At 41.7% G+C, this 27,818-nt stretch overlaps 1 protein-coding gene across 3 annotated transcripts; it reads right to left on the minus strand.

Annotated features, from left to right (window-relative positions):
* LOC117464713 (liprin-alpha-3-like) lies at positions 1-27,421 on the minus strand. Of its 3 annotated transcripts, none has more exons than XM_034107304.2 (32): positions 27,200-27,421; positions 22,391-23,185; positions 20,355-20,456; positions 19,765-19,929; positions 19,424-19,498; positions 19,252-19,311; positions 18,915-19,043; positions 17,953-18,045; positions 17,590-17,642; positions 16,513-16,606; positions 16,283-16,417; positions 8,867-8,950; positions 8,614-8,745; positions 8,449-8,511; positions 8,167-8,243; positions 7,658-7,841; positions 7,373-7,563; positions 6,982-7,225; positions 6,748-6,887; positions 6,489-6,637; positions 6,263-6,356; positions 5,693-5,774; positions 5,311-5,511; positions 5,163-5,225; positions 4,605-4,631; positions 3,666-3,841; positions 2,975-3,072; positions 2,691-2,866; positions 2,453-2,521; positions 1,898-2,060; positions 1,308-1,367; positions 1-1,192 (listed from the first exon to the last, which is right to left on the minus strand). In XM_034107304.2, the coding sequence occupies exons 2-31, from the start codon at positions 22,724-22,726 to the stop codon at positions 1,324-1,326; spliced, it is 3,699 nt and encodes a 1,232-aa protein (XP_033963195.1). In that variant the 5' UTR covers positions 22,727-23,185; positions 27,200-27,421; the 3' UTR covers positions 1-1,192; positions 1,308-1,323. The 3 variants fall into 3 exon arrangements, with proteins under 3 accessions (XP_033963195.1, XP_033963193.1, XP_033963196.1); XM_034107302.2 differs by having other exon boundaries at positions 1,308-1,370; XM_034107305.2 differs by lacking the exon at positions 19,252-19,311 and having other exon boundaries at positions 1,308-1,370.
* Positions 27,422-27,818: the final 397 nt, after the last annotated feature.

Here is a 27,818-nt window from a genome sequence, read left to right on the forward strand (position 1 = left end):
TATTATCATATTATATTCAATTATCATCACTACTCTCCAATAATATGATTGTAAATCATAACACAATTTGTTTTTTTTTCTTCAAAATGTACACATACAAGTAGCATATCTTAAATGTCCATAATTTAAAACATATTTCCCTTTTCAACTTAAAATTAAGTTACAGTCAGTCTTAAAACTAGGTATGAAATGAACGTACCGTTTAATACACACACACACGCACGCACACTCACACACACACACACACACACACACACACACACACACACACACACACACACACACACACACACACACACACACACACACACACACACACACACACACACACACACACACACACACACACACACACACACACATACACACACACTATACATACATACAATAGCATTTATAATAAAAAATGATACAAATAAAATACACACATTTTACAAAGTCCTGACCCAAGCTTCCAGATCATTAGATGATTGATATCATGACGTTCACTCTAGAATGGTTGATTTTGGCATGCATATTAACACAAATGCTTACCTCTTTTTTCCCCACTTTGAACAGGATTTTGTCATAAAGCACTTGGCTAAACGTCTCATTGTCTGTCATATTCACATTTGTGCATCTCATGTCTGTTATGGCTTAAGAGCAAACATTTAATTTCCCCTGTGTACGCTCACACGCTCCCTTTGAACCTCCCTCTCCCCAGACTCTACTGTGTTGTGATGTTACTAGTCAGAGTATGTTCTATTTTTAGTCTAAATCATATTGAGATCACCTGAAGGGGTTTCTTTCTCCCAATACGAACTTTCCAATTTTTAAAATACAAAAAAATCATTGTGTCAATATTGCCATCTCACACTCAAAAACAGGATATGTATTCACGATAGGCGATGGTCACTTTCTACAGGCCACTTTCTACAGAATCAAACAGCGTCATGCCACAACTATGGATCAAGATGGGGTGAGAGGAAGAGAGGGATAGAGAGAGACAGAGGGAGGGAGGGAGAGAGAGAAACAGATGGATAAACAGACATTCACTCTCTTCAGAATTCATTCACTCAGTGTCTTTCATTCTTCGAGACATCTCGTGTAAATCTTGTTGGTCATCTTCTTAGAGTCCATTTTTGATTTTGATCCTTTTATTCTTCAAAAATGTGATTTTTTTTCTTCCTCGGGATAGGGTAGAGGCGGGGCTCTACAACATGGAGTAAAAACAAAAGCATCGTGAAAGCTCCTGCTGAGATGAGATGTTTGATCTGGTGTTCACACAATCTATTTTTAGCTACAGATACACAGTGATTTGTTCTCACCTGGTGTGCTTATCTTTTAGCAGGAATATGTTCTGACGGACCCCGACTCTCCTCTCGGACCTACTGACAGAGAAAAGAAGGTCATCAGTCATTAACCTGATTATACTTCTCCATGCGACATCTCATCATATCCTCTTAAACTCAGTCTTTGTAACTATTTTGACCTTGGATTTAGAGATATTTAACCAATTAAATAGCTGCTAAATCTCCATCTTTCACCGTCCATCTTAGGCACTATGTTTAACACTGTGTAGTAAATAAATGAATAACTTTATTAACACTAAAATAACACTTTTATGGTCTCCGCTTGTGTTGCGAAAAACGGTTTCTGTAGCCAAACAAATAAATCACTGAAAAGTACAGACGATAAAAACAAAAGGAAAAAGGGACTGACGTCACATCGATGACACTTTTTTGGATCTCTTGAGAACAAAAACACACCTGCAATGACTTATGTTTGCTATAGAGGCCACTAAAGAGAAAGATCACTGATGTTTTCTCACACATGTTTGAACTCTATGAACCACTGTGTGACGCCAGATCCCAGCAGGTCTGCTTTAAATCAGCCGCTGTGAGCTGCTTCTCCTCACCTTCACTCTGGACTTTTCTCAGGGTGACGGAGGGGGTCGAGATGGCGGAGGCACGGAAGTTGGCAGGTAATGTCTCTGAGGAGTCGGACGTCACGCCGCGGAGGTCCTTCTCCCGGAACATTTTCCTCCATGACGGTGACCGTGTAAATGTTTTTGAGCCGTCCTGTAGAGATGAAATAATACCAGTGATTTTAAAATGACAGCATTCACACTTAGGGATATCTATATCAGGGTCTTGTTAAGAAGGGTTTGGTTGTGACAATAGATCACAGTTACAGAGCATTTAGTCCTATAAGCTGTTACATGACATAAATACTTTCTTTATAAGGATGTAAGATATTTGAGTCATCTATACAACTATTCTTTACAACTGAAAGGAAATGATAATGTCGTGATACACATTTAACAAAGGGCAACAATTGACACGTTTGGATCAAAGGCCCTTTTGTTAAGTAAAACAGTCTTAGCCTGAGCTGTTACGATCAACACACTCCCGCCTCCTGGCAGTGGTGATTATCGTGATTGATTTTCTACTGCCATCCTGCTTTGTCGTACCTCATCTGGCCTCCTTTCTGTTCCCATGGTGATGAGACCGTTGTACTCCTTCTCCAGGAGCTGCCTCGCCTGCAAACGATAGACCAACAGCGTTTTAAGATTGTAGTTAAGATCATTTAAGAGTTAGAGATCAGGATTATCTTGACGGTAAACATAAGGTGTGGCAAAGAGAACTTATGACAACAGTTGTGAGATAAGGACTCTGTGTAGGCACCTAAAGGGATTTTCTGGGGATTACCTGTGTGTTCTGATTGGGTATCTGGAGCAGGAGGGCCAAGTCAGTGTAGTCGAAGGTGTCATCTAGTGCCAGGAGGGCCCCGTGCACCCCGCTTTCTAACAGGTTGTCAGCAAACTCCTTCAGACCGATAGCCTGCACCCAACACATCACTCGCTCATTGGACCACACCATGACATCTGTGGAGAAGGTCCCAGAGAGGCAGTTATCAACAAAAAGCATGCGCAAATGTACACTTTGATATAATGTCTGAAGGGAACATTTGGTATTAAGAACAGAAGCCTCACCTTGGTTGTGGTGTTGGCTCTCGTCCCTCCTCCTCTCCAGCTCCTTCCTGTCATAGTTTAAGCGCTTCAAGCACATGATGCCATAGTGAAGACTCACCCTGTAAGTGAGGAGGACACGTTGATCTTTTTCCATCAAAGCTGGGGTATATACATCAGTGGATTATGAGACAGAGCTCAAACATAGACCTCATCCTCTACTTCTACATAGGAGCAAGTCACACCTACTTATTTGTCTCATTTTAATTTTCTGTGTCTCATTGTGGTTGTTTTGTTTCTCTACGATGTTGATTTGATTCTCACTGTAGTTGTTCTGTTTCTCTTTTGTGTTTCTTTGTGGTTTATTTGTGTTGTTTTATAGTCCTTTTGTGTCTCTTTAGATTTGTGTTTTTTTAAATCTTTGTGTCCTTTTGTGTCTCTATGTTGCTGTTTAGTTTTCCTTTGTGGTCATTGTGTGTCTCTCTTCAGCTGTTCTGCATGTCTTTGTAGTCATATGGGTTCCATTGAAGTCTTTTGAGGGACTTTCTTATCGTTTTATGTTTCTAAGTGGTCATTTAGAGTCTCTTCCTGGTTCAAAGTGCAACCTTGTTGTTAAAAGTATCTTTGGCCTGTGCCCCATAAGCCTGATCAGTTGTTCATCCATGGATATACACGCCAAAGAGAGACAATGTGTATAAACGTCTGACGTTCAGACCTGTGGAAACTGTCCACCATCTTCAGCTGGCCCCTCAGTTCCTTCTTGGTGAGGTGATCAAGCATACGGGCATCCACCAGAGACTCCATGAAGTAGGAGCGGTACTGGGGCAGACCCAGGCTGGGCAGCCATTCGTTTCCAACCCACTCATGGTTCATGTCTCCATAGGCCAGGATCTGGAGGACGAATGGGAGGTGGGTGTGAGAAGGGTCAAGACAACACAAAGTCCCCCCGACTACATCTGTCTCTCCTTCCTGTGTATTTTATAAACACGGCAGTGCTGTATATACGCACAATCATGAACAGAACACACAAACACATCCCGCAGTTGTGCCAGTTGATGCATCACACGTAACAGGAAACATGGGTAAGCTAAAATGGCAAAGATAAATAACTCTGGTGGTATCTCAGGTATTTTCAGGGTCTATGATATCTATACTGTAAACTGAGCAAGACTGGAATTAGTTTTGATAGATTTGCACCACTTAATAACTCGGTACCCCGAAAAAAAGAGTTTAAGCTCTTACGAATGGCTCTGCTTGTTAACAAATGATTTCCAAATGCTCAACAGATTATTTTACCCCATCAATAAGAAAGACTTTGCTTGGTTATGGATTGTCTTCCTTCAGCCTGACACATTTCTATATGGTTTAAGCTAGGTTTTTAAGGGTTATAACACCTGGCCTTAAATGGACTGTTTAACCACTTACTGCAAACATAAGTTTGAAGGTATCTGGACAATAAATTACCTATAAAGAATATTTGTACTGCCTAACATTGACCACTTATTTGATGTGAACTTGAGGGATTTTGCTAAAGCACTACAGTAGCTAAAAAGAGCACACTTTTCAACAGCATTGGCCCCTAAGTTGCCTTAAAAGCAATGTTTGGTTTTCTGTTTCCATTGTGATATTCAGAATCAGTGACCAGGTGACTCACCTGATCCCAGCTGAACTCCTTTTGCTCCTTGTGTTCCAGGAAAAGCAGAAATGGAACAGAGAGTTGGAAAGAGAGGGAAATATCACCAGGGGGAAGTGTGTGTGTGTGTGTGTGTGTGTGTGTGTGTGTGTGTGTGTGTGTGTGTGTGTGTGTGTGTGTGTGTGTGTGTGTGTGTGTGTGTGTGTGTGTGAGAGAGTTAGAATCAGGAGAGAATGGAGAAGAAGTAGGGAAGGCAGAGGGAGGAAAGTTTTGTTAGTGAGAGAGAATTAGTTGGAAAAAACACTACATCAAATACAGATTTGAGGGAATAGTAAGGGAAAGGAGTAGCCAAACAAGCCTAATCAGAGACAAAGAAAAAGAACAAAAGTTTATGAATGTGAGACCTTTTATTGAGGTCATAACTTAAACGATTATATATATTTAACAATATTTGATTGTAAAAGTGTTGGTATCAGAACTGTTTGAGGTATTACATGCTACATCCATAAACATAAAGTAAAGCAATATTCTAAATAATGGATTTCTTTTAGTGATTTGGCAGAAATGTAATATTCTTACTGGCTTGACGGCAGCAGCGAGAGACTCCATCTCAGCATGCGTCATCCAAATATTACTGGTCGACTGTAATGACAGTAAGCAAGTCATTTAGACATCATTTACTCGCTGATTTTCAAGAGTGATAAAATGCTGTTTTACTGAGCCTTACAGAGCGAGTGCTGGCAGGTGCAGACGGACTGGTGAGGGAGACCATTTCCTGAATGGCCAGGCGGAGTTTGAGCCGGTGGAGAGGGTTGCTTATGCCGATCTCCCGCTGGATCTCTGTGTCCGAGAGGTTGGCCATGATGGCGCCGCTTTTCACGTTTGCACGACACGCTGCCACATACCATGCTGGCATGCCTACCCACAGCTGGATGAACAGAGAGATGGTATCAAGCAATGTATCAAAAAGTGTCACTTTTGTTTTTAAGCATACAGATTGTGTAACCGTAACTTGACGCTATTGTAAAACTTGATCGGTTCCATTGGATTTATCCCTGGAGAAGCTGGATATCTATGTGACTCTCTTTGGTGGATGTGTTAGGACTTACCTCAAGCCACGTTACAACGGTCGGGCCGTCCCATGAGGCAAAAGGCAGACCTTGGCGACAGGCTTCCTCTAACAGGTCATGTCTGGCGAGGAGAGAGGAAAACCTTTGTCAAAGATACATTTCTACATATCTGACTTCACCACTGTCTTCTTTACGTCAGAAAAATGTCATAGTGAAACCATTGTATAGTATGTAACTAAGAAGTCATAAAACGTCAATGTTTAGTATGTGAAAATAAATCAGAAAGATCAAAAGTATACTATTTCCAAAAAATACATTGAAATGTCATATTATATGCCATAACATTGACTATTGTATACAAAGTGATAATATATTGTATACTATCATAAGAGGCATTTTATGTAAATCAAAATGTTGTAGGATAGTATGTTATACAAATGTCATCAAATGGAAGCTGGCGGACAGAGGACCAAGAGTCAACGGACAACGAACAACACAGAAACCAAATTATAATTTCCCCCTTCCTTCTACAGTTCCAGATATTTTATATCAAAAACAGAATTGATATGATGATATGTTTTAAGTGTGTGTAACGATGACTGATCTCACTTCTTTTTGCTGCGGCGGTCTTTCTCCACTGTTCCAGTCCCAAGTTTAGCCAGGCCTAACGGGTCAGAACCCAGGTCATCAGAGGGTGTGGAGGCTGGAAAGTTAAACGGTAAATAAATAACATTTATTCTATGAATCAATGATCAATGTTGACATAATATATTTGTTAGTTGGACATAAAACAAGTATAGTGAAGGGATTGAGTAGTTTCTATCGGTTCACGGACCCAGTGAGGAAGATTCCCGACCAGGTGTACCGATCCTCCCTTTTTCCTTTTTGCCAAAGAGACGACCAATTGAGGACTTAATGCTTTTCTTTTTGCTGGCCTTGTGGAGGGAATCCTGGCTGGCGGTGGTAGAACCGTCAGCAGAGAGACTGAGGACAGAGACAGGAAAAACAGGAAGTCAAATCAACACATGGAGCAGATCTTGGGGATAGTTCGTTGGCCAAATAAACAATCTATAAAAAAACCTTCGTGAGAGTACCTGCGAAATTCACGGAGGTCGTCGAGTCCTGCTCCCGGGTGAGTGTGTGTCATTCTGTCCAATCGCAGGGCTCGAGGAACCGCGGGAGTGTTGGAGTCAATCAGGGCAAGAGCTCTGCATTCTTCACCATCTTTGCTATTCTGCAGGGTGGAGAGAGTTGGGTGAATGTATACAGGTTAAAATGTCCTCATTTAAAACACATGTGTAGCTTATATCACAACACCCACACCGTACCTGTCTGTCATTCTCTCTGGCAGGGGAATGTGGCAGGCGGGGCGTCGAATGTCCAGAACTGGGAGGTGAGGGAGACGCCAACGTGGAGGAGGTGATGGAGGGAGTCATGTATCCCCTCCCGACGCTGTCCCGTCCTCCCAGTGAGGAGGGGGGAAGAGATGGGGCATCGAGGGCCACGCTGCTGACCCGGCTCTCTATCTCTTCGGCCCTCAGCTCTGTGCTCTCCTTTTCCTCCTGAATGAGCCTGAGAGTAGATGGGAGGAGAAAATACGTTTACATGTCAGGCTTTTATCTTTAAAAGAAGCTCACGTCATTTTGATTGTAGGCAACCTATTGGTGGCACAAATGGCCTTAGCATTTCAAATGAAACTGTAGTGGATGTAAAACTCACTTAATCTCCTTGTTGATGGCCTCCAGTTGCTCCTGCAGCATGATGGCCAGAGTCTGTACATCTGTCTGTCCGCTGGGAGACAGCAGCTCCGACCCGAACAGAGTCTCCCGGTCGTCCTCATCGTCGGAACAGCCTCCGTCTCCACCATCATACCCGGGACCAAGCATGGAGCCGCTGTCCCACTCTCCATACTGGAAAGAGCGAGAAATCCATAAAATGGTCATCCTAATACAAACTGATACTATAATCATCATCATTATTATTATCTCAGTGTGAGATGAGCACCTTGTTGCTGTCGTCTCGAGCCCCCCAGCGACCTCGGTTCGTCCGCCTGACCACCATCCCAGTAGTGGAGTTGGTGTAGCCGGACGGGAGCGAGCCTCCGCCCTGAGGGTACCGCAGCTCTGAGGCGCTCCCTGGAAGAGATCTTCGAAAGAGGGTGGAGGGAAGAGAGCTCACGCTGCCCGCCCTATGGTGAGATCCAGAATTCATTAGTGATGTTAGTACTAAATGCACCCATTTCCTGGGACTAACATTATGAAAGACAACACACCAAATGACCCTAGAAATAAAAACAATGCAAAACAGTATCAATATGTATAAAGCATACATTATTTGCACACTTGTTAGCCAGGACAACACCCTCTAGGTATGGTCTGAATAATTACCTTTTAAAATAGAATTTAGTGGAAGCACATTAAAAGTAAACACAGGAGAAAACAAACAGAAAGTGGCAGCGTAAATGTAGTATCCCTTGAGAGAATAAATTCCCTTAAAGGTTCATTGTGGCTAACCTGGAATAAGAGCCAGGCCTGCCTCTCAGCTGATCTAACTCCAGTTGGATTCGCTCCAGCTCAGCAAGGAGTTGTTCCTAAAGCACAGAGGAAACAACATTGTCATTTGCTTTGTTTCTGAGGAAAAGGTAAACTGGGACTTTTTTTAAATGTAAGAAAAAAAGTCAACATCCTTAGCAAACATGTAGAAAGTGTGATTATGCACAAGACGGACAAATTACCTCGTCCTTTCCCACACAGAAAATGAAAATATATTGGTTACATAGCTGAAAAAGTGAATACCTTATTAGCTATGAGATCATCTTGGATTTTCTTCATGTTAGACAGTTCCTCTGATAGAGCATTCTAGCAGAGCGGAGGAAAGAACATACATGTTTTACCAACTTTTTCCTTATCTTCCATTTTATCACAAAATATTTTTGCACCACTAATTAGTCTTCTCGTTACCTTCTCCTCTAGCGCTGCCATCCTCTCTTTGAGGTGGAGCTGCAGCCTTTCATTGGACTCGGACAGAAGCTTGTCCACTGTATCTGAGAGGCGTTTGTTGTGTTCATCATTCATCTTCTCCCTCTGCCTCGCCTGAAATGACACGATCCCAAGAGAGGTGTTCAACATGTATAAAAGTAGACAAACAAACTTTAATCTTGTTTAAAAATGGTATACAGTATGTAGCCAAGTAGAGAGCAAAATAATATGTTACCCTCTGTAGCTCTTGGTTCTTCTCCTCGAGTTGAGCCTCCATTTGTCGTAGTCGCTCCTCGAAGTTTCCATGCCGTTCCTCTGCCTACAGTAGAAGAAACATTTCCATACGCTCTTACAAACAAAACCAATTTCTTTTTATTTGGGGGCAAAACAAGTGTTTTCCATTTCTTCACTGCTTGGTGTTTTCAGTTCTGCTTATGTGCATGTGTTTGTATATGTACGTGAGTAGGAGTGTATATACATATACAGTGTAATAGATGAGAATAAGAATAATGCAAGATTTCTTTTCAGCACTGTAGCCAGGCTGACAGAGAGCCATATCTCGATTGAGCCTTCTATTCCCATAGCACTCAGTAGTAGTGCTGCGTACCTGGACTCACATTCAGGTTCAGGTCCGGACTCAAGTCCAGAGGTTCAGGTTCAGGTCCGGACTTATAAGTCCGGACCTGAACCCATGGCTTGTGTCAAGTTGTGTGAGTAACTAAAGTGAACTTATTGTGAGCTAATTATCAATTGAAAATTAACTCATAATCAACTCAAATTCAAACTCGTCAGGTTTATTGTGCTCCCTTCCAACTTGTGTATACATTTCTCTACAAAGTACAAATGTAAAAATAACACTTTTTGCCACTTAGTCTACAAATGACTTATGACAGCAACTACAGTGAACTACTACAAAGTTCAAACATTTATTTCATTGACCAAACTAAAGTAACCAAACAGTCCCTGAGCTGACTGAGCCTAAATCCCTAAAACGTTGCTGAAAGGTAGAGTGTAGAGTAGACTATACGCATTACACTGTTACACACCTACTATACAGTATAGGCTACACTGTGAGTGTACTGTACTGTCTGTACACCATGTATTTTCTATAACTCTACATGTGTACATTATACAGTACATACTACATACATAGTGATGTACATACATACTGTTAGAAATTAAAATCAATGTTGATATGGCCTAATTTTGAATTAAATACACAATTTAATTTAAATCAGTTTTATTCTGAAAAAACCGGAAGTTCACACTATTTACTTAATACTTTTATTCTGAAAATTATTCACTTCCGGTTAGCATTAGCATGTGGCGAAATGCTCCTTTTTCAAACCGTGAGTCGAAGGTGAAATGACATGTGATGTTGTACACTGAGCACACTGGGATTAGCACTCATTTATTGACGCTGAATAACGTTCATCAGGGAATGTTTAAATAACCACAGACACCAGAATATACGTAAGTGCTAGTTTTTTTGCGAGTCCAAGTACCGGTTCCTGACGTTCCGGTTTTAACCGGACTTGAACCGAAACTTTTTACAAGTCCAGTACCGGTACGCAGCACTACTATGTGCTTTTTTAACGATAAAAATAAAATTGTTACTCTTAGAAACAAAATTAATGACCTCTTGCCTTTGACCAGTAGGCCTATACTGTTATCAACAGCTCCCGGAAGCGTGAGTTCTGGTATTACACTGGATAGTAAACTAGAATGCTTTTCAGCCATAAACCTTGAACAATTAAATTCAATGATTCTCTCTTCTAAACCATCAACGTGTATCTTAGACCCAATTCCAACTAAGCTGTTGAAGGAAGTTTTTCCATTAAGGCGAGACACGGCAGGCAAAAACATCGTTTTTCAAGTACTGGTCAATTTTGAGATTTTGTGCTATTTTGATTCTATAACATGTTTTCTTTCAGGCTTTTGGAAGGAAAACGTACAAAATACACATTTAAGTGTTTATTTTACTATAGTTTGTCTATTTGCGTCTGTAAATTTCTCCTAAATTCACCAAAAGTTAGCATTCTAACGTAATATAAAGTACCGCGACCGCTGTGTGCACCATGTCAACAGAGGTATCGCTGGAAAGCTGTGTCTCTCCTGCACAATCTCATCGGATCCAAATATGGTCATTTCCTTTGTATCAGTAACCAATCGTGAAAGCACAAAGGGGTCTTAAACCAAGAAACGAAAACTCATTGGCTGGTGTCAATTTCTGACAACGTGATTCGTTCAGATGCGTCACGTGGTGTGCTAAAACACTTCCTGGTTAGCTTTCCACTAGAAATTGAAATCTCAAAATGGCAAAAGAACAGCGAAAAAAACGTTCACAGAGAACACGACAACAATTGTCACTTGCACGAAGCAAGGTTATACAAAAAACAAATGACCCCGAACATGAAATACCTTCACGGAGTGCGTCGAGGCGCAAGCTATCATCCAAAGAACAGGAGGGTTTAGCTAGCGCCTCACTGCAATCTTTAAAGGTCGTTTTCTCAAAATGAGTTTTTTCTCCTACTCTGAGTTCGAAATTTCAACTTCAGTAGCATGTAGATACACCACACCTTCCAGTTATATTCCTATCAATATTATGAAGGCTTTTACAGAAGGGTTTGTTCATATATCATTCATAGCCTGAATTATACAACATTGTATACCTAAAAACATGGCGAAAATTGATATTTTAGGGCTGTTGATAGTATTTTCTGATTTATGGAGTGATAAAAAGAGATATCCAATATCCCTGCTGTAAAAGCCTTAGATGCTAATATGACTACAAAATGAAACAATAATTTTGAATCTGGCTTTATCCAAAGTTCAGATTTCGATTCCTGAAATGTGTTAAAATATGTGCATATTTAATGAGATAATGGATCATTTGTATATTTAAACATGCTATTTCAGAAAACTTGTAATACAAAAGACAATTGCCTTATTGTAAGTAATTAACTGGAGAAATTTCTAGCTGATACCTTTAAGTTAAAAAAAATACCCTATTCACCTGGGGTGTCTCGCCTTAATTAGCACTTCTTTATTAAATATTATCTGGTCTTCAACCTTCCTAAATTTTCCCACACCACGCCGTTCCCTTCACTGGCTTCCGGTAACGGCTAGAATTCACTTCAAGACACTGGTACTTGCGTACCATGCTGCGAATGGATCTGGCCCTTCCTACATCCAGGACATGGTTAAACTGTACACCCCAGCGCGTACACTAAGCTCTGCATCAGCCAAACGACTCGCTGCACCCTCGCTGCGAGGGGGACCCGAGTTCCCATCCAAAATCCTATCCTGGCTCCAAAATGGTGGAATGAGATCCCCATTGACATCAGGACAGCAGAAAGCCTGCACATCTTCCGGCGCAGACTGAAAACTCATCTCTTTCGACTCCACCTCGAGCGATAGAATTACTAACAAAGAACTGCTAACAGAGCACTTATATACTAATAAAGGACTGGCTTATCTATAGCCAGTTGAGTAGCACTTGAAATGTTTGGCTCTATGAAACCTGATGTACTTATATGGTTGTGTTCAAGGTTGTGTCTTCCTGGTCGAATGTACTTATTGTAAGTCGCTTTGGATAAAAGCGTCAGCTAAATGCAATGTAATGTAATGTAAATTATGAATATGTCTTTATTATCAGGCTATATTCCACAATCATTCAAAGTAGCAGTGATAAAACCGCTTCTTAAAAAGCACAACCTTGATCCAGAGGTTTTAGCCAATTACAGACCTATTTCTAATCTTCCGTTCCTCTCAAAAATTCTTGAGAAAGCAGTCGCAAAACAGTTGTGTGATTACTTAAAAAACAATGATTTATTTTAAGATTTTCAGTCTGGCTTTAGAACACATCATAGCCATGGGCGGCGCCAGGATTTTTTTGCTGCAGTAGCTTAGCAGTTGCTATATGACAGCACGGCGTTCCTAGTTAATTTTCAAAATAAACAAACAATACCAGTGGGCCAAGCACCAGCCTGTTCATATTGTAGCGTTCACCGCTATTCAAGATCACTCAAGCTTTCAATGTCGACAACGTTCTCTTTATTTACAGAACCAATCAATAGTGTAACACTCATGACTTTCACGTGACACACACACACACACACACACACACACACACACACACACACACACACACACACACACACACACACACACACACACACACACACACACACACACACACACACACACACACACACACACACACACACACACACACACACACACACACACACACACACACACACACACACACACACACACACACCTGGAAGGGGCGGTCTCTCCCTAACTCCCACCAACAACATTGCCTAAATAACGCACTTTTCCTCCTCTCTGGCCTCCTCCTCCTCCTCCTCCTCCTCCTCCTCCTCCTCCTCCTCCTCCTCCTCCTCCTCCTCCTCCTCATTCTCAGTTCTCTTCTCCTCATTCACAATTCCCCGTGTTAGATCTCACTGTCAGCACGCCTCGAACAATGCGCCATGTCGGAAAATACAACACATTCTTGATTAATTTAAAATGACCATTTGTAACTGAGAGGAGTGACTGCTCATTTCTGCCGAGATGCTCAAAGGGTGAGACGCTGTGTCTGAGAATCACTGACTAGCAGAATTTGTATATTCTGGAGTGGAGCTCTGCAGAGAGCAGGGTAGAGTAAATGAGGGCAATGGATCAAGAGGAGCAGCGCTAGTTCCACTGCAGCTCGTGGTAGCAGCTAGCTGGTCCTGCTGCTGCGGGTGCAGCGGGTCAGTTGGCGGGGGCACCTGTTCTTCGTGGTCCCAATCCTCCCGGTTTTCATAGTGCACATCGGGATCCTTGTGGATAGCAGGGTTGTCCAGCTGGACCGGCTCCGTTGGAGAACGCGGTCGTTTACGCTGACTTGTGACTGTGAGAAATGTTTCCATTTTCGATCTACTGAGAATTAGCCAAGTAACAGTTCACGCAGTAAATTACAACGACCCGCCCCTGATAGATCCCGCGAAAATGTATCATATTTATACTAGGGCTGTCAGTCGATTAAAATATTTAATCGCGATTAATCGCATGATTGTCCATAGTTAATCGCGATTAATCGCAAATTAATCGCACATTTTTTATCTGTTCTAAATGTACCTTAGAGAAATATTTTTCAAGTTTGTAATACTCTTATCAACATATGAGTGGACAAATATGCTTTATGCTAATGTTTATTATCATTTGAACAATGACAAATATTCTCATGAATATTAAACACCACAACCTGGAACCTCTCTCATTCAATACAAATGGTGTGTGTGTGTGTGTGTGTGTGTGTGTGTGTGTGTGTGTGTGTGTGTGTGTGTGTGTGTGTGTGTGTGTGTGTGTGTGTGTGTGTGTGTGTGTGTGTGTGTGTTGGATCGTTGGAGCTATGTGCAACTCAAGGCATATGCTCGAACGGGAGCTGCCTGGACGCTGCAATCATGTTGCTGCAATCATGAGTGTGCTGACTTCTCCTACAATGTCCCGCTGTCTGCTTCCTGCATAAAGTCAAGTGCTCGGCGCAGTTGTGTGGATATAGCGCTCCTCTGTTTTCATTTAAACAGCTCCTTATATCCATTAGCGCAGCTAGCTAGCACCAGATGCTAACAACAACAATGCACGTAAGGTCTCTCTCTCGCTCGCTCGGGCCACATTACACATACCCTCCCGGTCCTCCCGATGGCCAGTCGGTGCCTGCCGGTGAGCGTGGAAGTGTGGTCTGCCACAAGCGGGCGGCAGGAGCGGGGCTGTCAGCAGATGGTATTTTAAACTCGATGCGCTCTGAAACTACGGGGCGGCCGAGGAAAAAAAATTATAAAATAGTTATTAACGCGTTAACTTGACAGCCCTAATTTATACACATTCTCGCGGGCTGCGAGAATGTGTATAAATATTATACATTTTCATATCAAAACAATGGGGTTGCTAAGCCGTTGCTAGGCCAATTGTTGGAGTTGCTATAGCAACTCCTAGATACCCCCTGGCGCCGCCCCTGATCATAGCACAGAGACAGCTCTGGTTAAAGTCACAAATGACATTCTAATAGCCTCAGACAAGGGACTTGTCTTTATTCTTGTTTTGCTCGATCTCAGTGCTGCATTTGATACTATCGACCATGATATCCTATTGCAAAGACTAGAGCACTTAGTTGGCATACAGGGAACTGCTTTAGGCTGGTTTAGGTCCTATCTATCTGAACGCTCTCAGTTTGTACGTGTCAATGATGAATCTTCCACGCAAACCAAAGTTAGCCATGGAGTGCCACAGGGCTCAGTGCTCGGACCTATTTTGTTCACCTTATATATGCTTCCGTTAGGCAATATTATAAGGAATCATTCTGTAAATGTTCATTGTTATGCGGATGATACTCAACTTTATTTATCAATCAAGCCTGATGAAATTAATCATCTAAATAAAATTCAAGACTGCCCCAAGGACTTAAAAACGTGGATGACCTTAAACTTTTTGATGTTAAACACGACCAAAACTGAAGTTATTGTACTTGGCCCGAAGAATCTACGAAACAAATTATCTAAAGATATACTAACTATGGATGGCATTAATTTGGCCTCCAGTGAGACTGTAAGGAATCTTGGTGTTATATTTGATCAGGATTTATCCTTTAACGCCCACATAAAATCAATTTCAAGGACCGCCTACTTCCATCTACGTAACATTGCAAAAATCAGGCATATCTTGCCTCAAAACGATGCAGAGAAACTAGTCCATGCATTTGTTACTTCAAGGCTGGATTATTGTAACTCTTTATTATCAGGGTGTACCAAGAAGTCAGTCAAGTCGCTTCAGCTGATTCAAAATGCTGGCTGCCTTACACTGGCTCCCTTACACTGGCTCCCTATAGCTGGCTGTGGTCCTGGATCATAGGTCCTGGATGGATATCCTCGTGGATTCATCTTCCTATTATACACACACATGCATTTCCAAACATCTGGACTACCTATGTTGCAAATGTATTATCTTTTCAATTTCCACACGGCATCTATTGCACGTCTGTCTGTCCTGGGAGAGGGATCCCTCCTCTGTTGCTCTCCCTGAGGTTTCTCCCATTTTTCCCTTTAAAACTGTGGGTTTTCTTCGGAAGTTTTTCCTTGTACGATGTGAGGGTCTAAGGACAGAGGGTGTCGTATTGTCATACTGATATTTTGTACAAACTGTGAAGTCCACTGAGACAAATGTAACATTTGTGATATTGGGCTATATAAATAAACATTGATTGATTGATTGATTGTATGAAAATGGGTACCGGTGGGTATATAGGTTTGTATTAATGTATATTTATAAAATCCTCCCTCTATTTCTTTGTCCATGGTGAAGCATGAATTGCATTAACTGAAGCCAGAGCTAGCCATTGGATGACATAATGAGTAACATATCCTGCATATCACTGCCCTGTTATCAGCTTTAATATAACTTTAAATATATTAGTCACTAAATAAAAAATTATGTAAATCCAAATAAAGGCTTGCAGGCTTTTGTTCCAAAGAGACACATTGTTATCTGTTTAACTGATACAGGCTATGACCTATATATAAAACATAATCATCCATTAGAACTGTAGTGGTTTGTATTTTGGACAGAAACGGACAATGTGTTTTTCTCCCTTCACTCAACGTACCTTGTTGAGAGCAGCAACCCTTTGGGCAAGCTGGGCCTCGATCTCAGGCAGCGTCTCAGCCCTCTGCAGGGTCTGCTGGAGCTTCTGCTTGGCTTCATCCAGACGTTCCTGCAGCTGTCTGTTCTTCTCTTCACTCTGGACACACAGAACAAAACACACATGTTCAGTACTGAATGTATGAGTCAAACATAACATATGCTGAATATTTCATTTATTTGAGCCATTCCTACCTGTCTGTGCAGTGATTCCTTGCTGGCCAGCTCATTTTCCAGCTTGTCTTTGATATCATGGAGAGAAGTCGCCTCCCTCTGGGCGCTGAGGTACCTGCATTCAACACCAAGCCACCATTGAATCATTACAGCTGCATTTCTCAGCCAAGATAACATGATAGATGTGATTATATGCAAGGCTGTAATTTCCACTGGGAATTGATTTACTAAAATACCCAAAAACCGTGTCCTCTTACTGTCAAACTGCCAGAATCCAGATGGGAGAAAATATGAAGTGATCAAAAATGTTTAAATGCTGAATCTGAGATGCCTTCATATAATACTCTGTGCTCACAGCATCTAAGCTTTACAAACAGTATTGATAGAAAAACAGTCATTGTTTGCCCTCAAGCAACAAACACAATATGCTAATCTACCCTTATGGGTGGCGGTTGATGTAAGCTTGTGAATAAACCATACACTGTATATATAAAGGAAATAAACCTGCATATAATACTCAAGTCTAACTCATTTTTATTTACAGATAATTCTCCTAAAAAGACACTACCATTAATTCAATATTATGCAGTTAAAAACCGGCTCTTTTTTTGGTAAAGGTGGCGATTATTTATTAGGTATTGATTTCAAAAGTTCATTGTTGACATTGGAAAGAGGTAAGTTTGAATTTCTTATTTCTTTGAAGACATTTACCTTCAGGCAATTAAATGAAAAGATTCATCAATTTAACTTTTAAAATATGATATTCTTTAACACTAACTTAGTTTTCTATACGTGTACATTTAATCCAAAGAATATGATATCCAGTTATATTGATGCTTTCAAACAAACTGTGCAAAAATATCTGTTTCTTTGGTTTTCACTCACAGCTTAATAAGGATATAATGCAAATGCAGTTATGTTAAACAGCCTTAGACTGTATAAAGAAGTGTAAGAACACCTTTGCGACACATTTCCATCCAAAATGTGGAACATATGGTCCTTCTGCTATGTTAATTACAGCTTATGTATGCAATTCTGGATCCAAAAAAAGTCCTCACTAAAGCTAAGAATAGATTCCTCAAACACAGCAAAGGTTACCTGCGTTCTAGTGTAGTAATCCTTTCCTCCATGTCCTCCCTTTGGCAAAGAGCCTGGAGGAATACAAAATGTATCATGAAACAAGACGATGTACAGGGCGTTTTATAATATACAAAAGGTAAGAGTTATTCAACAGAAGAAGAACATGTATGTGTGGAATGCTTTCATTTATTTTATCTTCTCTTGTATATCTGCAGTAACAACAATATTCACATATCCATGTCTTAACAGTTACATTTATCTTAATTTACTCCAACTACCCTCCAAAATATGGCATATTAATATTTATGCCCATTGTGCAAATATAAAATTGGAGCCCCAGGAATCGAGGGATCTCAGGGTCTTGGCCGGAAAGATACAGACCTCTTTCACTTCCCTTTGGAGCTTCTGATTGGCCTCCTCCGACTTCGTCACCTCCCTCCTGGCAGCCGCAAGCTGTTCCTCTATTTCCCCAACCTAACATGAGATCACAAATGGACACAAGCTGACACAGTTTGAACCTATGTGAGTCAGAGTTAACTGCCACCGCACCAATTGCAATAGACACTGCACGTGATTCATTACAAATGTCTGTCTGGCCATTGTAGAGTTGAAAAATAGTTTTAAAAAGCATCACTGACATACGTGGGACATGCTGAGAGTCTGACGCATCTAACACGCAGAACTAGAGACAGAATGTGCTTCTTTCAGTTTTCTTTTACATCCTTATCTCCTCTGACCAGACTGTCAAACAGATTCTAGGTTAGGTATCTTTACCTATATATTGTTGATACGTCAAACAGTGCTACATACAATATGTCTATGATAAAATATAAATGCCCTTTTATTTTTCATCATATAGTTTATATTTTGACTTTTAAGAAAAAGCAGCTATAGTTCAACAAGAGTGGAAAGGGAGACTTGTAGATGTGCTGAAGATAGATCACCTCTACAGTGTTTGAGTGACCTCTATTCAATTGAGGACATTAAACAACATGATAATATCCAGTCGTCATTGAATGTAACAAAACATTTAAAAAATGCAGTATTATAGTTCAAAGTATTTCTAGTCCTCCGTGCTAACAATTCACTCGCCTTAAAGGATTGTATGACATTTTGGAAAATGTTTTTATTTGCTTCCTGTCAAAACTTTTATATGGAGGAAAAAGGGAAACAAATTGCCTGTACACAGATAGATATACATTTATATTGAAATTTCGGCTAAGATTTCACATCTAACCCTGGTCCCTCACTTTGGAAAAATAATTCCAAAAAGTGATGTCCCCACTTTGTAAAAATAAAATATTGGTCCTCATGATGGCAGTTAAACAGGAACACACACTCACCTGGCGACACATGAGGGCCAGCCTCTCCCTCAGCTGGGAGAGTTCAGATCTCTGCCGCTCTATCTCTCCTTCTCGCTGCCTCTCCAGCTCGCTCTCCTCCAGGCCAGTGGAGGGTCCATTGGGTAGTCGCTGGAATGATGACAAATATAGAAAAAAATGAAAAGTGGAGTGATGAAGGAGAACAACTAGTTAGAAACACTAAGGTTGTAGGTGAAATAAATGACATGTGGATGACACACGTGGTACCCATAGAGTACATCTACTTTCTACTGACTTTCTACATTCTAACACATACACATGAACAACTGGAACCAACATGCATAAAGCCCTCCCTTACATCTTTCCCGCCGTCCGCCCCTTGTTGACGTCTTTTAATTTGGTCTCTTAAAGAGATTACCTGGAAAAGGGGAGACACAATGGGCAGACAGACAAGATAAATGAATGTTCTTTCTTAACACCAAGTGAGAACATCCTTGAGACACGGAGAAATCATTCATACTGGAGTTTACCTCTTGAGCAGATGTTGCAAGCTGGTCCTCTAGCAAGGACACCCTCTCGAGGGCCACACGGAGCCTCTCTCGGACCTGTGGGGTAAAACAATAACTGATACAGCGGCGTATACAAATTATGAATCAAGCAACATTTTGATTTGCTCTTATTCGTCTCCCAAATTAACTACATCTTCTTGACCTTCCTGATAAGCTTGAAAGAGCATGTTATCAAGCGATAAAGCCAATTAAACAGTTCATAATTGGCTAAAACAGTCACATCATTACATTCTTTGACCACATTTTCTTTAAAATGTGCCTTTAAGCAGTTTAAGGCCCTGCAGGAAAGTACTTTATCCCACCTTCTCATCCAGAGCCTTGTGGTGCTCAAACAGAGACTTGAGGGCCTTGAGAACTTCCACCTCACTGGAAACCCCCGCCGGGGACTGGATTTGTCTTTTCACCACCGTCATCCTCAGACTGCGCTCATGGCGAGACACCAGACACTCCAGGTGCTCCAGCAACAACTACAGGAAAGAGTGGGTCAAAGTGGAAGGAGACGGAGAGGTGGTAGGATAATGCAAAGAGGTGAACAGAGGGAGGTAAGAAAGAGAGTTTAAAGGATGGGGACACGTGAGGAAGAAAGAAAATAAGACACAGAATAAGAGACAGACAAAGATTTTTGAGAAGATGCAGAGAAGTGAAGGGTTTGTAAAGACACAATGACGAAATATGGTGGAAAGATGAGGGCAGGTAGCATAGTGAGTGAAAGTAAAAGCAGAAAAGGACACAAAAGGAGTCATGAAGACAACATGTGGAGGAGAAAGAGGAAGAGAAGCAGGGAAAAAACCCAGAATCAAATTAAACAGTGTGACACCCACACAATGGGTGAAGAACATAACACAGAGGCTGTTTCAGTGCTAATAAGCAAAATGGCCGCCAAACATCTTACACGCGTGTTGTTTCTCTCCGCCTTGAGCTCGGCAATCTCCTCCTCCCTCTCCAGAAGCTGCTCCCGGCAAACGTTCAGATCTTTAGTCAACACAGCAAACTCCTGTGGAAAACACAAGCTGCGATCAGGGGCAAAGAAACAAACAGTTCGGTTTGATAGTTGAATGTGAGTGGTCTCCGCTTGAGCTGAAAGTTTAAAGGAAAAGATAATAATTCAGGCCAGACAAATGAAGTGACTCATATGGACACATAGCACTACACATATCACCAAAGCGCTCCAGAAAAATGCTGTGTGGAACACCTGAGACCATGAACATGGGGAGACGCACATGATGTAAACCCACATAACAATCATGTAAATCACTGACACACTTTCCAGCACTCTCTCTCTCTTCATCGCTTGCTCATCCTCCTCAGTGAACTCGCATTCATGGATGGATTACATCACACTGTTACACAATGGCTCTGCACTGGAATAGAAGAGAGACCCCCCTCAAAACACAGCATCAATATGTCCCCCACAACAACACTGCTGGGAATACATGTGCAACTCCTGCATAATGCCTTTGACTGAGTGCAAACAGGAGGGCGTGTCTCACATGATTTTCTTAAGCAACACTGGTGCAATCCATGGTCGGTGATTTTTTTTATGTCTCCATAAAACACCTCTGAAGCCCTCAGCTAAGAGGCAATAGCTGTTTATGTGAATGACAATGATGTGCATATGCAGTTTTACAGTCAGGATTAGCTGCTTTATGATTCAGAAAAGGTTGAAGTCGACACGTGAAATTGGTCTGTGTTTGCATGCAGGATGTAGGATGGAAAGAGATCTATACAGATGGTGACACAGTGGGTCATTGGCTCTTGGCCTTGTGGGATTGTTTCTTTTTTGGACAGGGGTCAGCTTTTCAGTGTTTTTCCCTTATCCTCTTGTTGTTAATTTTCTATTTGTCTCCATAGGCCTCAATTAATTTAAATTAGTTTGCAGCCTGCTTTATAATGTACAAGGACATTAGTTGCATAAATTGGAAATACACATTTGAAGTGATGGGCTGCATATTGATAAAGATGTTCAGGTTTGTACACAATATCGCAAACACCTATACAGATGTATAAAGTTATTGGTTATTGTAACAATTTTTCCAATGAGAAGCTGGTATTTACTGGTAGTGAGTATCGTCGTCTGAAAGAAATTCATAATTTCAATCCTTAAACTAAATAGGATTGCACTTGATTCCATCGCTTTTCATGGTCGTTTTTGTAACTAGCAAAGCATGCAAACATGTTATGACAATGGGAGCAGCTGTGGTGACTCACTATGTTGCATATTGAGTGCTAGATTGAAATGTTTAATTCCATGTTCTTTCTCCTTTCATTCCTAGACACCAAAATAGATTTTAAAACGTTAAAAAAATACCTTTCTGACTTGGAATGCTAACCATACCAATATGTCTTGATATAGGACTTATAAACACAATCAGAGTTTAAGAATGTTCCCAACCAAAGAAGAGAAAGCTGCTCATGTGATAATAAAATATAAAAATGACCTTTATTACGACTAAGCAATTTCATCCCATAAACTACAGAGAATTCCTAGAAAATCAAGTGTTCATTTAGTTTAGCTGAAACCATTAACATATTATCTTCCAGCATCATTAATCACCCACTAACAACATGGTCAACAAACACAATACAACCTGATTACACATCAAGGGGAAAATTGCGGATGCAACTTCGACTAAATAGCCAGAAGATGAAAGGAACATAAACCCTCTGCATTAGTCAAAACAACATTAGGAAGGAAAACTCTGAAGACGCAGAGGAGGAAGTATTTAACATAAACTGTCTCTCTGCATGAACTGTCACGGCGAAGGCTTACTGTCTCATGAGCTCGCTTCACAATGACACACACTAAGAAACGTGCACATAACTAGACACTGATATCACTGAGGAAGACGATGTTAGCTACCAAGGAGGAGTGTTCAACTCAACACACACACTAGGCTGATTCCTCCACACACATGCAAACAGCTGTACCTGTGGCAGGGCGATGGTCAGCTGCCTCTGAAGGGACTCCTTTTCGTGGCCGAGGTCTCGCAGGCGGAGCTGAGCCGTTCCCAGGCAGTCCTGCGTCTCCCTCAGGTTATCCAGCAGCCTCTCCCTCTCTGTCAGCATGTTGACCATTAAGGACTCCAGGTTCCCCGTGCTTCCTCCTTCGTCTCCTCCGCCCCTGGTCTCTTTCCCACTGAAGCCTCCTGCTCCACCTGCACCTCCGGGGCCCCCGACTCCTGTCCCGGGAGGTGAGGTAGTAGCCCCGCCAGTTCCACTTCGCCCATCCTCAGAAATGGTGGGCATTACCTCGCACATCATCATGAGACCGTGGTTTGTGTGTCAGGTTATTGAATACAACTAAATGGGGATTGTGCGTGCAAAATGTTTGTAGTCGTGCCTTGGTTTTTTGTATTATTTAAAAGTTTAATGTACAAAATATGAATCTTTACAACGTCAGTTTTCCAAAAATGTAATTCCTTTGATAAGCATATCTTCCTCTGTCTATTGCTTTTGTTGTGTTTTGTTCCAACTCTATGTATGCCTTTGCTTACTTGTGCGCCTTCACAAAGTCCCAACGGGCACCGTATATGATCCGAATACTTATTTGTTCCTGTGTTATGCAAGAGGAAGGAGTATCTACGGGGAAGCTGTTCTGTGCGCGGTTGGGATTGGCGGAGGGTGAGGAAGGGAAGGGGTTATGGGGAAGGAAGGGATCAAATAGGACGATGCTCCTAAATAGTGTCCACGAGGCAGAGCTCCTCACAGCACCAGGAGTGAGAGCTGGAAAGAGAGAGAAGGCATTGCATTAGATCCTTCTTAATAAACCTCACTGTGCACTTAACAAATGAGAATGGACATCGCTAGGGAGGGATTGAAGTCTATGGAAATGTGACAGTAAGCCAATTGATGGTATACAATGACAACATAAGGAATATGTTGACTTAGTACATAACAATGTGAAAACAACTCTAATATATTGTGATTTCTTGATCCCTGCCACTTTGACCTGGTTATCGTGACTATAATGAATGATGTATTTGAATAGCATACACACTGAGTCATGTAATTTTACAAATGTCTTGAGGAGACAATAATACAACTATAACTGTTTAACTTAAATGCAGCATGACATTAAGCATCTCACAAAGACTGTAAACAGTTGAAACGGCTAGCCTGGCTCACTATATCTTTTTTTAAAACAAAAAACAAACATTGCTAACTACGTGTAAAACTACTGGTGGGACGCCCAAAGCGTAAGCTCTCTGAGCAGAGTAGAGAGAGAGTATAGGACAGTCTCTGATTGGTAACATTCATGTTTGATAGAGCGCTAATGTTAGCAGGCATTTGAATAAGTTGTAAAGCTCTGTTAATAGTTGAGCCATTTTACAACCCACATGTATATCTTTATACATTTGGAAAGGAATGGTTGAATTAACACCAGCAAATATCTATTTCATCATAAATATTTCACACTAAATAAAAACATATTATTCTTATTCTAAGTAGGTGATTGCAAACTATCTTTTTTAACAGGTTCTGTCTCATGCTGCAAACGTGGGCCAACATGGATTCAGGCAATCAGCATTATTATAGCGCCTCATGTGCCTCTCTACTCCTCACCATATTCTTCACTGTCTAGTCTACAATACTCAGGGGCTTGCACTGGCCTTTATACTTATAAGTGGTTTGGGCTGATTTAGTGCCTCTTGCAGGCTTCTGTACGTCAGTGAGACTGGGCAATGCAATAAAGAATGTCTTTGTCCAACCAAAATCATCCATTTTCTGAATCAAAAATACAGTATTTAGCACACAGGCCTCAGCAACAGTGAAAACAAGTCTTGCCATTGGTCTTACTATTGCATGGACATCCACAAGCATAGATGGGGACTGCATGCTGGTAATTGGAGGCCTGGTACAGCTCTAAATTAGCTCCTCATGCTGGTGAGCTAGCTAGGGTACTTGGCAACCTCACCGTATGTCCCACTGAAAAACTACTTCCTCTCTTCTGTACTCTACTGATGGATAATCACTGATGTGGGACTGAATTGACATTTCCTTAAAATATATGTTATTGTAAGAGTTCAAACAAAATCCAATTCATAAATGTTTCAAGTTTATCTCCTACACTCACAGCTGCATCTAGTAGTAAAGCAGGTCATGATAACACAGTACTGTGTACACAAACAAAGGGATAATCCTAAAAATGGCCAAATACTTTATAAGAAGCTTAGATGCGGCATGAGTATTAGCAATAACCTTCCAATACTTTTACAAAGACCAAAGATATATTATCTTTATATATTGTATTTTTATAAGAAACAATATATTTGTGGATGGAAACATTTGGCACCTAATGGATCCCTTTTTTGTTGATAAAACTAGGATTGAGAACACGTGCAAACTAAAGACAGTCTCTTACTGCTACTTTGTGATACAAACCATAACAAATATCTTTCTTAAATTCAGTTGACTTGGCTCAAGACCTTAAAACACCTGTAATACTCTTGTTAAAGAACAGGGTGGCCTGTAAGAAAAACTCCTCTTGAGATAATTACTCATCGTCATTACTGGCAGCTCTTCATAAGCTCAGCAGGGGCAACAGCAAACAGGGTAATGTAATTACTGCAGACACGATTGTACAGTAATAGTTCACTGTATTCCGTGTCACAAGATTGCTGCAAAAACAAAAGCATTCATTGCCGGAGTCCTGATTCAGTACAGGCAAAATATAACTGTGCAGCCTGCAGTTTTGAGCTGTGAGGTCACTGGCCTAAAGTGTGTGTGTTTAGGAGTGTGTGTGTTAAAGAGATGACTCGAAATAAGAAAACACTACACACTGGTTTCTCAAAATGTACACTGTAGATATAGCCATAACATTACAGCTTTATGAGCATCATCGGGACCTTTTCCGTTGAATAGTTGCCACTCTTGCTGCCATAGACTCTTGCTGCCATAGAAATGAGGGAAATTCTCAAGGGAACATGGCCGTTTGAAAACAATGACAACATGTTTCTATAAACGAGCTAGCTTCATTGGTGTATTAGGTGAGCTCATGTAAAGGTGTCACCACAATGACATCGATTGAGTGAGCATGTGGGGGTTTTCATACTATGATTACCTACATAATCATCATCATCATGGCCACACTGAATCCTTCTTGTAGCCGCCTATACCCAAGAGTGGACTGGCTGGCTTTACAGTATCTGGTTGCTATATGACCAATTAGGACAAGGCTTCCAATCAGGCCGTGTATCATGTTACAAAATATTCCCTGCCTCCGAAAAATAAGCAAAGGGAAAAAGCCATATTGTGTGTGTTGGTGTGAGAGGGAGGAAGAGGGAGCAGTAAAAACAGCTCTCCTCCACCAGACACTGGGGCGGGGAGAGGGTTTTGCAGGCTTCCACATCCGCTGACAATAAGAGCTGAAGAAAGAAGAGGGTCTCTCTATGCTCGGCTTTTACATCCTGGTTAAATCGCCTTGCCAGCGAAAGAATGTAATCACGACGGATGCACACTTTGCATTTCAATAAAAGCAGAGCATATAGCGACTGGTAATGACCACCCCTCCCTTCCTCCTCCTCCCCCAACCCTAATGCCATGAAACAGTACCCCCCCTGGCCGAGAAACCGATCATTGGAATCGATAAGTGATCGTCGGCAGCTGGGCAGAGGAAATGAGATCTGCGCTTTTTATTTAACTGCGCTGGCATTCACACTGCATACAGGGCTAATGGGGAAATGACGAGGCTGACAGCTCTGTGGCTACCTCCATTTCTAGATGTATGGAGGAAAGACCACTCGATGATAGGCGCGCGAGCATGCACGAGCACGCACGCGCGTCTCTACATTCTTATAGTAAAAAAGCAGTGTAGGCTACAGGAGGGGATCTCGAAATTGGCTCCTCGTGTGTTAAAATTGCACTTAGGCAAACGGGAGGAAGATGGATCTGTACTTCAGAGATCGACTGTGAAAAGCATCACGTCGGGAGAATGGCCCATAAATGCACATCGCACATTTTCAGTAATGGGCCTGCCTTTCTCCAGACATTATGGAATTATAGGCAGCTCCATATAGCCCAGTGACAGCAGGGAGACGAGTTGGGAGGTTTGACTACAAAGCTCCCAACGGCAAAGGGCTTAGTTACAGCCATGATTAATTACAAGCAACACATAGTAGGCCAATATACAGTGGCATCGTATCATCTGCCCCCCTCTCTCTCTCTCTCTCTCTCTCTCTTCCTCTCTCTCACCTCACCTAACTGTATGCAAACGGGAGCGAGCAAGCGCGCCCTAAATAAATCGTGCTGTGCACTGCCAACACACCTGTCAATGCCTGACATAGGCACCGCACATTGCATAGTCTTTCTCACATAAGCCTAGTTGCCTCTATTCAAATAGTACCCCCCCAACCTCCCTTTCCACACACACACACACACACACACACACACACACACACACACACACACACACACACACACACACACACACACACACACACACACACACACACACACACACACACACACACACACACACACACACACACACACACACACACACACACACACACACACACACACACACACACACACACACACACACACACACACACACACACACCCCCCCCCTCAATCCTTCACAACACAATACTTGTTAACACACACATGCACGCACACAAATGCATTTCTCATTATATTATTGCATGCATATTTCTCCTCCGCGTCCACCGATGGGTCTTATTTTCCTTCTCAATGGAAACTGGGTTGCGATGGGGCGGTGTGAAGTTGCATCCTTACCACAGTCATCGCGGGGAGTCTGTAGTGTCCATGTTTGATGTTAAATATTCCTTAGGTCCATCACCGCGGATCGTGCCTCGGTGCCCCTCACCCGAAACCGGAATAAAGCTTACTCGGTGTGTTATTTTTTCCCTTTTCTTTCTGTCTCTCCTTTTTCCACATGTAAACGGCGAGGAGGGGGGACGCGGAGAGAGACGATACGCCACCTTACCACAGACTCCCCCTCTGTCGGATTGGAAGGTAATGGGTCTTAAAGAAACATTCTCTCAGCATTCTCCGCATCCCTGTGATTTACGCGCGCGCCACAGCTCTCACGCGCAATCGAAGGCCAATCAAACACCTGATTAATTATACAGTGTATATATATTAGAGATAAACTAAGTGAAAGACATTTTATTGCAAATAGTCCATATTGCCTTTTAAACTGCAGCTTAAGCCAAAATGCACCTATTCAATAGAAATACAGCATGATAAACAACAAGCATGCAAATCATACTATATCTGCAGTGTGCACCTGCAAAAGAAGCAATATGTGTGTATAGATTCCCTATAGGCCCAATTTTAGACCATACAAAAACTCATGTGGGTATTAGCAGCATAATGGCATGCACTATTCTGA

Source organism: Pseudochaenichthys georgianus, chromosome 19 (assembly GCF_902827115.2).
Source record: "Pseudochaenichthys georgianus chromosome 19, fPseGeo1.2, whole genome shotgun sequence".
Taxonomy (NCBI): Eukaryota; Metazoa; Chordata; class Actinopteri; order Perciformes; family Channichthyidae; genus Pseudochaenichthys; species Pseudochaenichthys georgianus.

Bases quoted from the DNA above. Each gene is read 5' to 3' on its own strand.
- LOC117464713 (XM_034107302.2), bottom strand. From the start codon at position 22,726: ATGATGATGTGCGAGGTAATGCCCACCATTTCTGAGGATGGGCGAAGT. The intron at 8,951-16,282 runs GTACGTTGAGTG...CTTCTACTGTAG, and splicing joins GGGTTGCTGCTCTCAACAAG to GCAGAGGAACGGCATGGAAA. The intron at 5,775-6,262 runs GTGAGATCAGTC...TCTCCTCGCCAG, and splicing joins GACCGCCGCAGCAAAAAGAA to ACATGACCTGTTAGAGGAAG.